This window comes from Alosa pseudoharengus, unplaced genomic scaffold (assembly GCF_046254945.1).
Source record: "Alosa pseudoharengus isolate Yale_2024_CS ecotype anadromous, Long Island Sound unplaced genomic scaffold, YU_APseudo_1.1 YU_APseudo_1.1_scf_2, whole genome shotgun sequence".
In the NCBI taxonomy this organism is placed as follows: domain Eukaryota; kingdom Metazoa; phylum Chordata; class Actinopteri; order Clupeiformes; family Clupeidae; genus Alosa; species Alosa pseudoharengus.
Genome location: NW_027468663.1, coordinates 15,138,581 through 15,154,672, shown reverse-complemented (window position 1 = coordinate 15,154,672; position 16,092 = coordinate 15,138,581). Strand labels below are relative to the sequence as shown.

Here is a 16,092-nt window from a genome sequence, read left to right as displayed (position 1 = left end):
CGGAGCCATGTAGCGAAGTACGGAGCCTGTAGGCAAGACCTTTAAGGCCACCGTACCATGGGTGACATCACTGTTTACAACAAGCCTTTCATTTTCTACGTCGAGGTAGTTCTTGGTGCAACAGCTAAGTTTGTTAGCTTCATAGTATCTAAACAGTACACGATACTTTATGCTATAGGAGCGCCTAATGACATGACTTTCCGAATTACATTCACTATCCCTTTGATTTAATGTGCCAAGTCAGCCTTTTGTAGGCTAAGGTGAGCTTGCTAGGCAACGTTAACGTAGGTAGGCTAGAGGTTAGCTAGCTAACGTTAACATAATATTAACCATCAAGAATGAAAAACCTTATCTAGCCTAGTGTGCTGATTGAGCTTTGATGTTGCCTGTCCAGTGTTGTCTTTTTTGCGGTCTCATTCAGCGATATATTTTGCTTGTGTTTATATTGATGTGAGTCGGTGTCGGAGGGGGCATGCCTAGTGTTAAGGCTGTCAGTGAGACCTCTGCAGAGTGGCATAGGCTACAGTTCGTTTCTGAAGATTTGACCTTAGGTAATGTTATGCAAGTTAGAGACGAGGTATTTAAGGAATGGACTGGTTTGATGAGATTTGTTTATTTTCTTCTCAATGTTGATGCATAAGTAGGATATTAACAAAAATTCAGAGTCGGACCTCAGGGGAGTTAAGGGTGAAATTAAACACTTCGTGTAAAGTGCTCTCCCATACAGATCACCAAACATGTCGGAGACAGTCATCATCACTTTTCAGACTCAGTTGTCTAATGTCTTGGAGACCATTCTTAAATCTGCAATGTACGAGATCACCAGGCTGGTGGAGGACAGCCTGTTAGAGGAAGTGGGCCGCGGGAAGCAAGAAGTGGAGTTGTTGCAGCGAAGATTGCAGCTGTCCGAGCTCAAACTCAAGGAGAGAGAATGGGAGAAGAGCAGGAGAGGAAAATGTACAGACTGTGGAAGGAGCATTATCCCCACTGATGAATCACAACCTGGTGTGTTTTAGTAGCAGTCTAGAACATTACAAAAGGATGAAGAATGGTAGAAACAGTAAACATTACGAAGTATATTAGCATTCTAGACATATTATTATATATATTGTTATATTACTACGATAGCATATCACAACACTCTTTTAAAAATCATAATATAACTGTATCACAGCTCATGTAGTCATGTCTCATAGGATCCTATAGCAATTTTCACCCTACATGTTCTTCTGAATTTGACCAACCGTCTTCATCAAAGGTGGAGAGGAATGTCCTGTTGTGAAGCAGGAGGATGGAGTGGCTGGGAGATGGGCCAGCTGTGGAAGGGAAGCCCCAGAAGCGGAACAGGAGATTCCTTCCTCTGGCTCCGACAGAGATTTCAAGGTACATGTCATAGCTGCTCACATTTTGTTTTTCATTTGTATCATACATATGATGCATGAATTTTTATTTTTATTTGCTTGATTTAAAAAAAAAAATCTGTTCTAGGTTATAGAATTGACTGCTGTTCAACCTGCTGACCTGGTGAAGAAAGAAGTCATCACAGATCCACCAGTGTCACAGGATGCCGAGTCTGTCATGGTCCACAGCTTCTCAGGAGACCAGCAGAAGGCTCAGAGGGAGAGCTTTGGTGTATTGGGTGACTGTCAACTACCTGAGCCAGTGATGAAGCATCTAGATATGAAAAACCGTAAGAGTGGACCGAGTAATCAGGACAGAGGATCCTCAAGGAGTCACCCGATTAGAACACACTCTGACCCTGATTTCAAATCAGACCACACAACAGCTGCTGCTTCTTCCCAGCACCAATCAGGCAGCAACCCACAGTCCTCCACAGACTCTCTCAACACAAGGCATCATATTGGGGCCTCGGACTCTGCATCAGTAAAGCAGGAGGTTGTGGTTGTGTATCCACAGTGGAGAGAGAAGGAAGAGGCACCCAGGGACAATGTGGTTCTCAGTTCCTCCAAAGTAAATAGGCCAAGGGTGGACATTGTACCCCAGACTTCACCAAGTCGGCCCCAGGCAGAGGTTGTGATGAAGATCCCCCGTCCTCAGCTTCCAACAGAACGTCTGGCCTCTCAACCCATGGAGCGCCATGAGCCTGTTAGAAAACACAACCCAGCCCTAGCGCAGCCATCTGTGGTGACGGCCTCAAGCCTGGCCTCTGTGGAAGTGGACAGAAATGCCTCTCTTTACAAGAGCTCTGCCACCAAGCCCATCCAGCTCCATCACCACCAGAGAGTTTACACTGGTGGCCGACGAATCGGCGGCATCCACGTGGCCAGAGGTTACCCACAGGTGGCGGGCATCAAGACACACCTGAGCCACCACGCTGTCAAAGCACCTCATAGCTGCAACCAGTGTGGGAAAGGCTTCTCTCACCTGTGCCACTTGAGGGCGCACCAGCAGACCCATACGGGTGAGAGGCCCTTCTGCTGTGCCCTGTGCGGCAGGAGCTTCACCAAACTCAGCAACCTGAAGGCTCACTGCAGGGTACACACAGGAGAACGGCCATACATCTGTTCGGACTGTGGGAAACGCTTCACCCAGAAGTGCAATCTGAAGAGGCACCAGAGAATCCACTCTGCTCATCTATGACAGGATGGATAGGCGGCTGTAGGTTTGGGTGAACATGGATAATTTCTACTCAGATAGCAAATGTCATATGTCATATCTGTAATACACCATTTACTAGCAGAGTTTTTATTATTACCGCTACCTCTTTGTCTGAGAATTGCTTAATTGCCAACACCGGTTGGTATCGACAGCAGAAGAGATGACTCCATATGAGTGTTGTCATACACCTCTGTTCAGATATTCCATTATCATGTTATCTATTCAATTACTGCGGTGTTGTAGTGGATACTGATGGATAGAGAGTGTTGAAGCAATAAATATGTTTATTCATTTTTATGTATTTACAGTATGTTCTATGTTTGTGTTTGTTATGTTAGCCACATCTTCATATTGTATTCGTTTGTCAATTGTTTTGTTACCCTCCCTGCAAGAGTTAACATAAAAACAGTGCTTTTCTCCAAAGAGGTATAATAGAGCCCAGCACGATAGATCACCAGCAACGTGACACTACACTACATTGTATTTACAATATTGTTTAAACCAAGACAAAAAGCTTGGTAGTGAACTCTGAATACGTGTTCATCATTCCTCAAATTTACTATCTTGTGATTGTTACCCCCTTTTCAAAGTAACATAATTATTTACAGGTGTGTATTAGGCCTATATGCTGAATAGTACACACAGAAAATTGCATAGTCAATTTGAATAGTCAAATGTTCCACTTTGCATTTAGTTAGAGACAGAATTGATCACAAGATATTGGACAGCACTCTTATTTACCTGTAACTTGTTTAGAAGAAGTTGAGGTATACTGTCTCAAAACATACAATACAATAAACGGGAACCTAGAAAAGCAATTGTGCACTTTTTGTCACATTTAGTGAATATGTCCGCACGATCTGCAAGCTGCCAATTCTGTGTGTACACTGTAAAAACAAACCTAGCTTCGTACACAGCTCATGGCTCCATGAAAACAAACAAAGTAGCAGCCTGTCCCCTGAACAATAACAAAACACATAGTGGAGTTGTGCGGGGACCATTAAAGGGAGGGGTGAGCTACCTCTCTGGTGGGTTCTGTTTGGTGTTTGCTTCAAATATAATGTAAATCACTTTGAACAAAAGTGTCTTAAGAATATAAACAAATGCAACGTCATGCAGCATCGCCTAGAGTCCCTTTAACTATGCCTTTAATTTTCTAACTTTATTTATTTAAACTGTTATAATGGTAACACAGTAGTAAACTCTAGTGTGGAATTTTTTATATTATCACTCACTGTCTGAAACAGTTGAGCAAGTAATATTATGGATTTAAATCACAGAAATGTGTCCTGTTTTGTGACTAAGATTGTCTTGTTAAAATTGTAGCCTGGAGTATAGTAGATGTCTTGTTCCCTGACATTGCGCATCATGAAATAGTTGAAACAATAGTACATAATCACACACCATTTCCTCTTTATGACAACACATACCTTTCATTCCTCTTTTGTAGTAATTACATAGTCATAGATATATTGTTTTTATTTATTAAACAAAATGTTAATTATTTATATATCCCATGCCAGAGTTCTCATTAAATACTGAAATACTTTTCTTGATGTGTTGTTGAGTTAATTGTGAATGTTAATGAAAGATGAAGCCTGCAAATAGTTATCGCTACTTAAAACGAAGGCCGATTGAATGTGTAATAGGGAGATGCCTCTACATCGTCTAATTATCAGAGCCATAATTTATGCTTCATTTAATATTATAATATTCTTATTATTATTATTTATGAGCACCTTTCAAGTCAGCCAATGACACTACAATTCAAGGACATTGTACATTACATACAGACAGAAACACAAAGACAGAGGACATTGTACAATTAAAGGACCACACTATACAAACAGGACACAGATAGCCTAGGCTCAAAGATAGCCTAGGCTACTACACAGACGCAGAGATCAAAGATAGCCTAGGCTACTACACAGACGCAGAACATAGTGAAAAGATGACATTGTGTGGAAAAAAAGCTACTACAAGAGCACTACATAAGGAGGGGCTGGACATGATGGGTGATACAGAAGTAAAGGAAATACTAAATAAAATGGGGGAAAAAATAAAGAAACTGGATAAAAGCAGTTTACGGCTTTGACCGTTGTGCGCGACCAGCGCCACCCTGTGGACGCAGCAGAATTCTAATCTAGACACCCAAGTGAATCACCCATGCACATAGGTGGCAGTGTGTTTTTATCCATACTGAGGACTATCGTCGGACTGCTAAGAAAGGGGGTTGATGGTCAAATGATACCAACAATGTCAGGCTAATTGCCAATAAATAAACAATCGACCACTACTGGTGAGTATACTGCATCTCGAAAGAATAATGTTAAAGCTTGGGAACGCAATATCAGCGATTCACAAAACTGACGCAGACATTTTGTTTATTTTAGCCTGTATGTTAGCCTAATCATCGAGAGGAGAAGAGAGAGAGGCTATTGCAGTTATTGAATCAGCATCAGTTCCGACGGTTAATATAGCACAAATAACCCATGTAGCTCATTTATTTGTGCTCCGTAAGCAGTTGTTGTTTGTTGACACGTATATCGTATCTTCTCGCCTGGAAATTATGTGTGTTGTTTTATTTCACTGTAGGCTGATGCAAAGCTTTTACAAGTTGGCATCGAAGCGCCATCTCGGACTACATTTAAAAGATGTCAGAGGCCCTCATCCTCACCTTTCAGTCCCAGCTCTCCAGCCTGTTGGAGACTGTCCTCAAGTCAGCAATGTACGAGATCACTAGGCTGGTGGAGGACAGCTTCTTAGAGGAAATGGGCCGTGGCAGGCAGGAAGTCGAGATGCTGCGGTTGAAACTACAGCTATCTGAGCTCAAACTAAGGGAAAAGGAGCGTGAAAAAGTGAAGCGGGTTAGGTGTGTAAACTGTGGAAAAGCTAGCGCCTCCAGTGACGGAACACACAATGAGTCACAAACAGGTAAGTGATTTAATAAGGATGGATGCTTTCAATTAGACTGAAATGCAGACATATTGGCTTTGAAGAAGTAGTCTTCTGAAGGACTGTCCAAAGGTCCAAAGAAGCACTTGGGACAGTAGCCTAACACCTACTTATCTGCATGTTTTTGTTTAGAGGCCGACACCCTCTGCCTGAGCCTGAGTGTCCGTGAGCAGCGCCAGTGTGGACAACTGTGTGAAGAAGAGGAGTGGAGCTCCACAGAGATACGCGATAGCAAGCCTTGTGTAGCCCCTTCCTATGTAAACAATAAGGGGGACAGTCAAAGCCTGAGTTTGTCATCTCCATCTTCAACACCAGACAAGCAGTGGACATTGCAGAGCCCCATTTCAACTGCCGGATCTGCCATAAACCAGGAGATTGATTCCCTCTCTGGTGCCAAGCACAAAAACAGACACGCAGCCGACCCTGGTGGGGTGGTCTCCTCGCCCCACGTCAGAGAGAGTGTTCAGGAATCACAGGCAGCACAGACAAGCCTGCACGCCACGTTAGCAGTACCAGGCAGCAGCCGCCACAGCAGCACCAGCAGTGACTTGGTTCCCCCCTCTGCTTTCCCTGATCTGAAGTCGGAGAGCGACTCGGCAGCCCCGTTTCTTATTAAGGAGGAGGAAGAGGCCTTGCCGGTGTGGAACCCCAGTCATGAGGAGGAAGAGCTTTGTCAGGACATGGCCAATCCACCAGAGACACACTCCAGCGTGCCCTGGAACCAGGAGGAGATGCAGGTAGAGACCCTTAACAATATCTCCCCTCTTGTCTCACAGGAGACAGACGCGTTCGTCATGTCATATTCTGTTAAGCTGGACACACTGGCATCACAAACCGGGCAGGTCCAGCCCCTGCTGTTCAGTCCAGCAATGGCAGATTTGACTGACAAGTCAGTTGGATCTGATTTACAGGTTCAGGGTGTTGTTGGATACACCACTCCCAACAACAGCTTGGTGTTGAGTGAAAACTCACCCGTGTCCCGACCACAAGGCCTCCGTGAAGAGAGGGCCTTTGGCTGCTCTATTTGCCCAAAGAGATTCTCGACATATAAGTATCTGAAAGCGCACCAGAAGCTCCATACTGAAAAGCGCCACCAATGTTTGCAGTGCGGGAGAGGGTTTCAGCACCTGTGCCACCTGAAGGCCCATATGCTCACTCACACGGGAAAGAAGCCGATTAACTGCCCCCACTGCGACAAAAGCTTTGTGTATAACTTTGAGCTAAAGATCCACCTTAGGCAGCACTCAGGCGAGAAGCCCTACGTGTGTGCGCACTGCGGGAAAGGCTTCGCGCGGCTGAGCAACTTCAAGCAGCACCAGAACATCCACACGCGAGAGAAAGTGTACGGCTGTGCCTTCTGTGGCATGAGGTTCACACGCTCGAGCAACCTGAGGGTCCACCTGCGGCGGCACAGCAGTCCGAGCGACTCCTGTCTGTAATGTGGCTGATCTGAAGGAGGCCTGTTGACCAAGCAGAGACTGTGTCAGACTTCAATACAGAAATAATGAATTAATAAACCACATTAATAAGGACGTTTTCAAGTTCCACTCAGTCAGGTCCTTCAACGCCATAGTGCATTGTGGACAACTTCTTTTATATGCATGTGGTTATGTAGATCAGCCATCTGGGTACATTCACAGCAAATGTGATTTAAAAGAAAGTTGATTCATAAATGTCCTGAGAATTGAGAATTGTAATGATAAATTAAAGTTTTTTGTGTGATGAACAAGTGTTACAATTCTGAAAAGATACTCTTACACAGGGCAGCCTTAATCTGAGGTTTGTGTGAGATATTCATTAAACCAATTTAAATGTCTCCACATTGTATCAGTGTCAATGGTACGTGGTTGGAATGTCTGCTTGTTTGAAATGGCATTCATGTAGGACTTGTCGAGTGCAACTTACACAAGATGGGCACACTTACACATGTATGGAGTATGACTACTGAAGTAAATACACACTTACTTTAGTGTTACTTTGTGATTTTTTAACTGCTGATACAAAACATGCTTTATTAAGTTCAGACATTCTTCTCATCATTGATTTTGTCTATATCCCCTTTTTGCTATAATAACATTTTCTATCATATATTCAGAGATTACATATAAAAAGGTACACTAATACAAAGCATTTTGTAACATCGCACACAGTAAAAAACAAGGAAATGGATAAAGTTATCACTTTTCAGACTTTTAAGTCCTTGATTAAATCTGTTTACCATGTCACATCAGGAATTGACCTTCTTTATAACCAACATTGATGAGGCTTTATCCAGGATGTCACAATGTGTAAAACATTTGTTTTGCCTTTGCAAAATGATGCTCCAAAACACTTTATTTCTTAAGTGGAACAAGTTAACCCAAATTAATCTGATGGCAGTGCTGATGATGCTGAATAATTGTTTGTTTTATTCATTCTTTCTTTACAGGTTATTCAAAATGTCACAAGATGGGCAAATAGTCAAGAGGTCAAAAGGAGACCAAAAAACAGACAGAAGACATTTAGTGTAAGTACTTTCCTTCATGTCTTTAAACATGTCCTAAATGATTTATAGGTGCTCTAAGTGATGCCACACGTTTTTTAGGCTAAAACATTTTTGTCACTTACTGCAAACATCACCTAACCATCCGCTAGCTGTCTATGTCTTGCATACACTGTAAAAAAACACGATCTCTGTGGACAGCCCAGGCTCCATAAACGGCAACAAAAACAACCTGGGCAAACCTAGCCTATAAAAACATAACAAACTGTTCCAGCAAATCACAGACGAGATGCGCGTTTAGGAGAGTTTCAATTGCACGCGAGCAGCACGGGAGAGAGGGGGAGGAAGTAGCGAGCTAGCTCTCTGTTTTGTTTGAAAGTCAACAGAAGTGACGTTACCCAGCATCACCTAGAGCACCTATAAATGGCATATAATTCAAATCTCTAATGGATGCCTTTTTTGACTTCAGAGTGTAGCCAGACAAATTCTTATACAGTCCCAAGTATGGCAGAGGGCCTGCTATAGCAGAAATATTGAGTGGGGCCCTATAACAGCTAAGGTCGGTTGTAACATGCACAATCCATTCATCCCTGTACTTAAGTGTTAAGAAATTGGAAAGTTGTGAAATGGTGCCTAAAAAGGTGTTTATATGATGTGCACACAGATCATATCAGCAATGCCACAGCTCTCTGGCAGGGAAATGGAGGTGATTGTACGCTGCACTAAAATGCTCCATAACAGAAGAGACTATCTGAGGAGGAGAGCAAAGGTGCTTTTCTGCTATTCATAAAATTGTTCTGATAATAAGAATAATGGCTACTTAAAAAGCTACAATACAACTACATAAACATATAAATGTGTACTTTGCATGTGTATGTTGTATTACTGCTTCATCTGCATTTGGAAATTTCATCTTACAATGTCTTTCCTTTCTTGCAGGATTTTTCAATGGAAAGAAATCAGTTGTCAACAAACAGTGGCTATAGTGCTAACTAATGCCTAATTAAATGTAAAACAGGGACATTTTGAGTGTGCTGGAAAATCAATGAATAAAATTATGTGTTGCTGAAGTAGAAGGTTGCTGGCGATTAATAAGTGGAGTTTTGTCAACTTTCTAACCTGTTCCACTATTAATAGATGTATATTGTTGGGCTCATCAGTTAAGAATAATAAATGTCATTCACCCCCAAAGCTGATGAGATGTTAGCTTTTTCTCTAGAATGTCTACATTTACCGTCTTCTCTTGCCTAGTTTGTGCCCTTGTATCTAACAGTGTGATTTTACCAAGAACAAAAAGAAAGTAAAGTGCAATGTATACGATTGCATTTGTTTTCGGCAATCAGTGTTGCTAAATGTTACAAACATTGTCAGGCTTAACCATTACTCTTGGCCAAGTTAATGTGTAAAAACGGGACTTATCAGGTCACTGTTCTGTGTGGTAATCTGGAACTCAGGTGCAATAATGATGACACTTCACGTTTAACCACTCACATGTATGGTAGGCCTATATGGTATTTTGTTACACTGTACCTTATACAACATGTGTGGTTCACAGTTTTAAAGAAAAGGATATATATGTGAACTGTAGACAGGTGACTTAATTTCATACACTCAGAAACATCAATTGGAGCTTGAACAAAACTGCCCTACAAAGGCTAAGAGCAGTATCTGCACAAATAAGAAGTACATGGTCTGCTCTTCAATCTGTTAAAATTTCATATGGCTACCTAATAAATTTCTTAGCTAAATTTAAATTTTTAGTTTGCAGTTTGTATAGAAAAGTAGAGTGAAACCAAGGCAGAGTGCAGTATCTGCCCTTACTGCCTTGATTTCACTTGCCCTTACTCTAATAGGGTGTGTGTGTGTGTGCGTGCGCGCACAGGGACAGACTGGGACTAAAGAAAGGCCCTGGACTTTCTTCTAAAAAGGCACACCATTCACACTCACACACACATTAGGTGTCTATCATGATACAGTCTCACAATATTAAATGCCAGTGAAAGTACCATATTCATTCAAAATAGTCAGTCAGATTTTACAAAAAGTAATTAACACTTTGACAAATATAAGCAGCAGTGTGCAAAGGTGTCAAAGGTTAGGTTTTGGTGTGCAGCAATGTCTGATGAAAGTCTACAAGAATACCTGATTGATTTTGTTCCATTTTTACATAAATGTTTATAAATGACAGAGTTGCCATTGTTAAGGCATGAAGCAGCATATCTTCACTAAAAATGTAGTAAGTACCTCCTCAATTAATATAAAAACTGAGTGATTATGATCACTTGCTACACTTGCTGCAAAATGTTATTGTATGGCCATGTAAGTATAAGCAGTAATGCTAAGGCAAAGCGCAGTATAGCCTATAAAACTACCAAATTTTGCCTAAATGTCAAAAAACAAAATGTTTAATATTCACCTCACTTTGATCTATCTAATGATACCCCTTGTTGTTGAATATAATTTGATGCTTATACTTGTTGTAAGAAAAACACAAAAAGCTGTTTTTCTCAGTTTGGCATTTTTGCAGATACTGCTCTTTGGCTTTGTAGGACAGAAAACCTCTTGTACCATCCATATTAATCATTGCCTTTTTTGCCACAAGTAAATGAAGGATATAAATGCAATTCAAATGGCTAACTGGCTGATGTTGGCAAAGGGTGAAAATCTCACCAACGCATGTGCTTCTCCTACTTCCTCAAGTGCAGTGGTGGCTGGTGGTATTTTTTTCACCTGTAGTCTTATAGAAGCCTCCTCTGCTCAAGTGCCACAAATCACTGATGTCTAGTACCCCCCCAAAATAAACTGAAATTGGTAGTAAGGGAACTTTGGATATCGTAAAGATGAACATGGGGTTGTCTTCAAAGACAGATATCCTATTTGTAGGTGTAAAGTGGCAGCTAGGAACCACCTCCAAAATGGTGCATTCGGACACTGGAAAGGCTAGAACTATACACAGTTTCTAGGGCTTTTTTTATTTTTCATTTCGTCGTCATGTGAGATCACACGTTAGCCCAATATTATATGAACATAATGTAGCGAAACAGACAGAATTTCTATTTAGTTACTAGCTGAAGTTTATTGACAAACAACAAGCTCATGGTATCAGGAAGCATTAAAAAAATCAGCATTACGTTCATCCTTATTCTTCTCATTTATCCAGAAGGCATTTGTCGTGTGACAGTAGTCATCCTCTTTGGCCTTCTTTTATGCAGTTTTTATGTTAAGCAAATTTAAACAGAAGATTAAAAAAACAGACATTTTTAAAAATGGCAATTCTGCTGCATTGGCCAAGTTGGCATGAACAACAATCATGGTTCCTATATGCGCAGGGAAAAGACCCTACAAACAGATGATGGGCAGGGTGGGGGTAACAATTCAAACAGATGATGGGCAGGGTGGAATGAGTCTTTCAGTATGCTGTCTGTCTTCTGCAGGTAGCAGGAGGTGAAGATGTTGTCCAGAGCAGGTAGCTGTTGTTTTGTGATGTTCTGTGCAGTTTTGATTATTTTCTGCAGGGACTTTTTGTCTGCTGCAGAGCTTCTTCTGTACCACACCAGGATGCCTAAATGGCACAGCGGTAGAATGACACAAGGAGCTGTTGTATGTTTATTTTCCTGAGGGTTGTGCCTTTTTCATTAATGCTGTGGTGTTTGTTGTCCATGAGAGGTCCTCTGTAATGTGTGTGCCAAAGACTTTGACATTTGACACCCTCTCCACCTTCTCCCCGTTGATGTACAGTGGTGCATGAACATCCTGCCTCTTCCTGAAATCGACTATGATTTCTTTTGTTTTCTTGATGTTAAGAGTCAGATTGTTTCCTGTGCACCACTCTGTCAGCTCTATCGACTCTGTTGTGCTGCTCTGCTACTGGGGCGCCGCTGCTAGGTGGTGTTATTCTGCCTGATTATGTGAAGTATTCCCTACCATGCTCGCCGGGGTCCGAGTTGCTAAAGTAATCCTCAATTCTCGTGTTCTTTTTTAGCATCCCAGATGCCCTTCATCAGGTTTCGCCCTGGTTGAGCTGTACTGTTGTGTGTCACCAGACCGGAAAGCAATGTTATGGACCTTCAGGAGTTGTACATCTTTATTCAACCAAGGCTTGTTGTTAGGAAACAATATACCATATAGCTCACAGGAATCATAATCTCATGTCTTTCAGGACAGATCCCAGACAGAGCTTACATATTGAGTACATACACCGATCAGCCATACCATTTTGACCACTGACAGGTGAAGTGAACATTTTGTCCTCCAGGTTGATGTGTTAGAAGCAGGGAAATAGAGTAAAGATTTGAGGGACTTTGTAGCTCAAATTGCTGAAAAAGTTAATGCTGGTTCTGATAGAAAGGTGTCAGAACACACAGTGCATTGCAATTTGTTGTGTATGGGGCTGCATAACCGCAGTACAGTCAGGGTGCCACTGCCAAAAGTGCCAAAAATCAGCACACAAGCATCATATCAGAACTGGACCACAGAGCAATGGAAGAAAGGGGCCTGATCTGATGAATCCCGTTTTCTTGAAGTCAAATAGCACCATAAACCACCCCATAAACCACCATCTACAGTTCTACATTTCCGCCTTGACATTAAAATATTATAACTCTCCCTACAAGCTTTGCACTTGGCTTGACTCATTCCCATAGATAGGGGTACTGATTGATAGAGGTTTTGGGATACTATGTTATGTTTCCAAGCTGATATTCATTTTGAAAACTGGTTTTCTGTAGGCGGATTTTTTTTATGTTCTAGTTCTGTTGTCTCTTACACTGTACAATACATGTTCATTCTGATACTTCTGCAGACAGCCCATGAGTGTTAGCTTTCATTCGATACCATTTTTATGGTCCTTGTGGTTGTGGAGATATTCAACATTTATTGTCGTTATGTCGTGTTAAGCAGAAAATGAAAAAATTGCTTGTACAAGTCACACAAAAAAAAATTCAGCTTGACAACCACCCTAATATCTTACCTATGGGTGTCTTCTAACTAAAAAAATAGGGTGACAGCTTGTACCAAAACATGTCCGCAAAAGTCATGACAGAACAGAAGCTCCCTGGCCTCCTGACTAATCTTAACTTGACAGCTCTACACGACGGCTAGCCGACCACGTGGGCCTGACACTGAGGTTCCTAAGAGGAAGTACACCTTCAAGTACCATGTGCAACAAGGAGGCCAAAGACTTGCTGTTTGTAAGCCCACATTTATGTCAGTCTTTCAACTGACCAACATTCACCTACAGGCAAGTTTTATATAGCCTAGTGTTTTCCGTTTGTTAACTTTTTATTACATGCATCATTTTAATTAGATACATTGTCCATAGCATATTTACTTAAAGTTACTTATCTTTGAAAAGGTTATTCAAGAAAAGTTAGGCAGTCAGTCTGAGGAAACAGAACAGGTAACTGAAGTCAGGTCTCCATTAGGGGACTCAGAGGAAAACATAGGAACAGGTAAGTAATTATCCAAGCCTAGTCTAAGTGTTGTAAAAAAATCTTAAAAGACCTCATGTTCTCATGCTGTTAGTTTTTAAAGCTGCATCGATGTCAGCATCAGTTGCCCCACAACATTCCCTGGTCTAATGGTCTGTGCACACTGCCACCATCACAAGCGGTTAGAACAGCCAGCGACCATTTACATTCAATGGAAACAGGCATTATAGGGCCTTATCACCCGGAGAGAATAAATACTCTTTTCTGATTGGCTGGCGGGTGGCCTTTAATTCTGAATAACAGGACACCGTTCCATATCAATGCTTATGAATGGTAACTATAACAACCATAGTAGGACGACGGTTGCAGCGCTCTAGAATCTTTTGGTTGCAGGCTTCCCAACAATGGAATCAACTGTAAACAAGCTAACTGTCCATGCTAAAGTTGTACAACAAGCTGAACTAGTGAGCTTCTTTTTAAACAGAACCGCGTGTTTACAGTGGGCAACCGGGTGATAAGCGGGATAACGGCCTTCGAGGTGTGTCCAGTTATACGGAATTAATGGACTTGGGCGGAGGCAACTCCGCTGCGCGTCGGGGAGTTTTTGCCCCTCGCCCTCGTCCATTAATTCCGTATAACAGGACACCTCGGCGGCCGTTATCCCTTACTTGCCACCCTATAACGGCAACGTCCATTGAGACTGAATGATCGCCGGCTGATCTCATCACTCATGAGAGTGGCAGAGTGCACATACGGTAATGGTTAGGATTCAGCTCACAGCCGCTGCCCAGTCATGAAACATATTTTTGCACTTATAATGTATGATTATTCTTTGTATTGTTATAACATCTGGATGTTAATGATTGTATGTGAAAACAAAATCTTATCGTTTAGAAGAGAGCAACTATGTTAGAATTATACATTTATTGTCACAGAAACAATGCAATTGTGCAAAACAGACCAGCATAGTTAGTTTATTATATTTCACTTGTTCATGAGTTGTGTTTTTTTAGGCCTCATAGCATTCATCCTGCAGTGAGAGAGGGGATAAGAGAACATATCCTGAGCTTCCCACGCCAACCGAACCACTACTCATGGATAGTGTTGCACAGTGTATCGATACTAAAAAGGTATCACGATGCCTTCACGCAAAAAACGATACGATTTCCGACGTTTTTAGAATCGATACTTCATTAAAATAATAACGGTCTGTGTGAACTGCTGCTCTCACTGCTCCTTGCACGCACACGCATCTAGGCAAGTGGGCGTGTCAAGCAGGCAGCTCTGAGTGAGTGAGTGCACAGCAACGTCAACATAGTTCTTTGCTGACAGTCCTCGGACTTGGATAAAACAAAAGGTGATGTGAAATCTGGAACTATTTCGGATACATCGCGAATAGTGAAGGCAAGCCATCAGGTACACAGAGGCCCGTTTGTAAAATATGTTTCAAAGTCATTTAAAAGCAGTATGCTACGGAACTTGGCTAAACACCTCGCAGACATATCCCAACATTCAAAGTTCAAAGAACGACAGGTTAACAAATATGCTATAGAAAACACAACTACATGGTTAGTGCCAAGTTCTTCTCTTCTGTTTTGTGAAAGTGAAACGAGTAAAGCGAACCTTCCTTCATCAATGAATTTTGACGAGACATAACGAGCTGTATTCATTTTGACGAGACATAACGAGCTGTAATCATAGGGTGCTAACGTGATGAAAGCGCAATGTTCACGCCAGAATAACATTACCAACCCTACCAAACAAAATATTTTATGTTCGGTCAGTACTACTGGTAATATTTGTCATGGCATGTAGACTGCAATTTGTTCAATAATTATTGCACAGATGTAGGATAGGCTACCCGAAAGGCGCTAATTAAAGCCCACAGCATACCATCAAAGCGTGTTGAGTCCTAATAATAATAGCGGCTTATTGTTACGTGGTAGTAAATCATGTTATCAAAGAAATAGACGTAATGTAATGCACACAGATATATTGCAACAGGTATGGTGTAAGCCTATCTGACGAAGACCTGAGTGGTTGGAACGTCGTACTTGTACACTGGGCGCAATCATATCACTTTAAACCACTGGAAATCTGATTCCTTTATCTTAGTTTTAATAAAGTAACAGAACCTTAAAGAAAATATTAAGCATTTCTTTCTTTCAATTTATTTTTAGGCTTTTTTGCTAACGTAAATCACAGAACTACAGACAATATAGTACGAACAATGAACAATACATAGGCCTACTTACAGTACAGACATTGTCAGTGTAAACAATAAACATACTTGCCGTAAACAATACATACAAACAAACAATAAACAACAGTAAGACAACAACAGTAAGAACAATATTTACAATACAGACGATACAGTATACATACAAATATACAATACATAGGCATACAAGATACAACTACCACAACTACTATTATGATTAATTTTACACAATAGACACAACATATACCCCACCTTACCCTGAACATGGCCTACACATACCATGCTACTCTTTCTCACATTCTAATGTCTTAGTCTTAGTACATGCTTGAGCCTCTGCTGGCATGTAGGCTAGCATTGTCATGAGGTCACGGTGCTTCTCCTTCTTG

General features: G+C 41.4%; 2 protein-coding genes across 4 annotated transcripts; both read left to right on the top strand.

The window, feature by feature from the left end:
* Window positions 1-61: 61 nt before the first annotated feature.
* LOC143133923 (uncharacterized) lies at window positions 62-4,175 on the top strand. Its single transcript, XM_076293895.1, has 3 exons — window positions 62-1,005; window positions 1,259-1,383; window positions 1,489-4,175. The coding sequence occupies exons 1-3, from the start codon at window positions 738-740 to the stop codon at window positions 2,599-2,601; spliced, it is 1,506 nt and encodes a 501-aa protein (XP_076150010.1). The 5' UTR covers window positions 62-737; the 3' UTR covers window positions 2,602-4,175.
* Window positions 4,176-4,829: 654 nt separating this feature from the next.
* LOC143133921 (uncharacterized) lies at window positions 4,830-9,247 on the top strand. 3 transcript variants are annotated; one of them, XM_076293893.1, is made up of 7 exons: window positions 4,830-4,918; window positions 5,215-5,553; window positions 5,707-6,311; window positions 8,003-8,080; window positions 8,526-8,615; window positions 8,721-8,825; window positions 8,996-9,247. In XM_076293893.1, the coding sequence occupies exons 2-7, from the start codon at window positions 5,274-5,276 to the stop codon at window positions 9,050-9,052; spliced, it is 1,215 nt and encodes a 404-aa protein (XP_076150008.1). In that variant the 5' UTR covers window positions 4,830-4,918; window positions 5,215-5,273; the 3' UTR covers window positions 9,053-9,247. The 3 variants fall into 3 exon arrangements, with proteins under 3 accessions (XP_076150008.1, XP_076150009.1, XP_076150007.1); XM_076293894.1 differs by lacking the exon at window positions 8,526-8,615; XM_076293892.1 differs by lacking the exons at window positions 8,003-8,080; window positions 8,526-8,615; window positions 8,721-8,825; window positions 8,996-9,247 and having other exon boundaries at window positions 5,707-7,390.
* The last annotated feature ends 6,845 nt before the right edge of the window (window positions 9,248-16,092 follow it).

Coding starts and splice junctions, on each gene's coding strand:
- LOC143133921 (XM_076293892.1), top strand. CDS start 5,274: ATGTCAGAGGCCCTCATCCTCACCTTTCAGTCCCAGCTCTCCAGCCTG. Junction 5,554..5,706: donor ACACAATGAGTCACAAACAG/GTAAGTGATTTA, acceptor GTTTTTGTTTAG/AGGCCGACACCCTCTGCCTG.
- LOC143133923 (XM_076293895.1), top strand. CDS start 738: ATGTCGGAGACAGTCATCATCACTTTTCAGACTCAGTTGTCTAATGTC. Junction 1,006..1,258: donor CACTGATGAATCACAACCTG/GTGTGTTTTAGT, acceptor TCTTCATCAAAG/GTGGAGAGGAATGTCCTGTT. Junction 1,384..1,488: donor GCTCCGACAGAGATTTCAAG/GTACATGTCATA, acceptor AATCTGTTCTAG/GTTATAGAATTGACTGCTGT.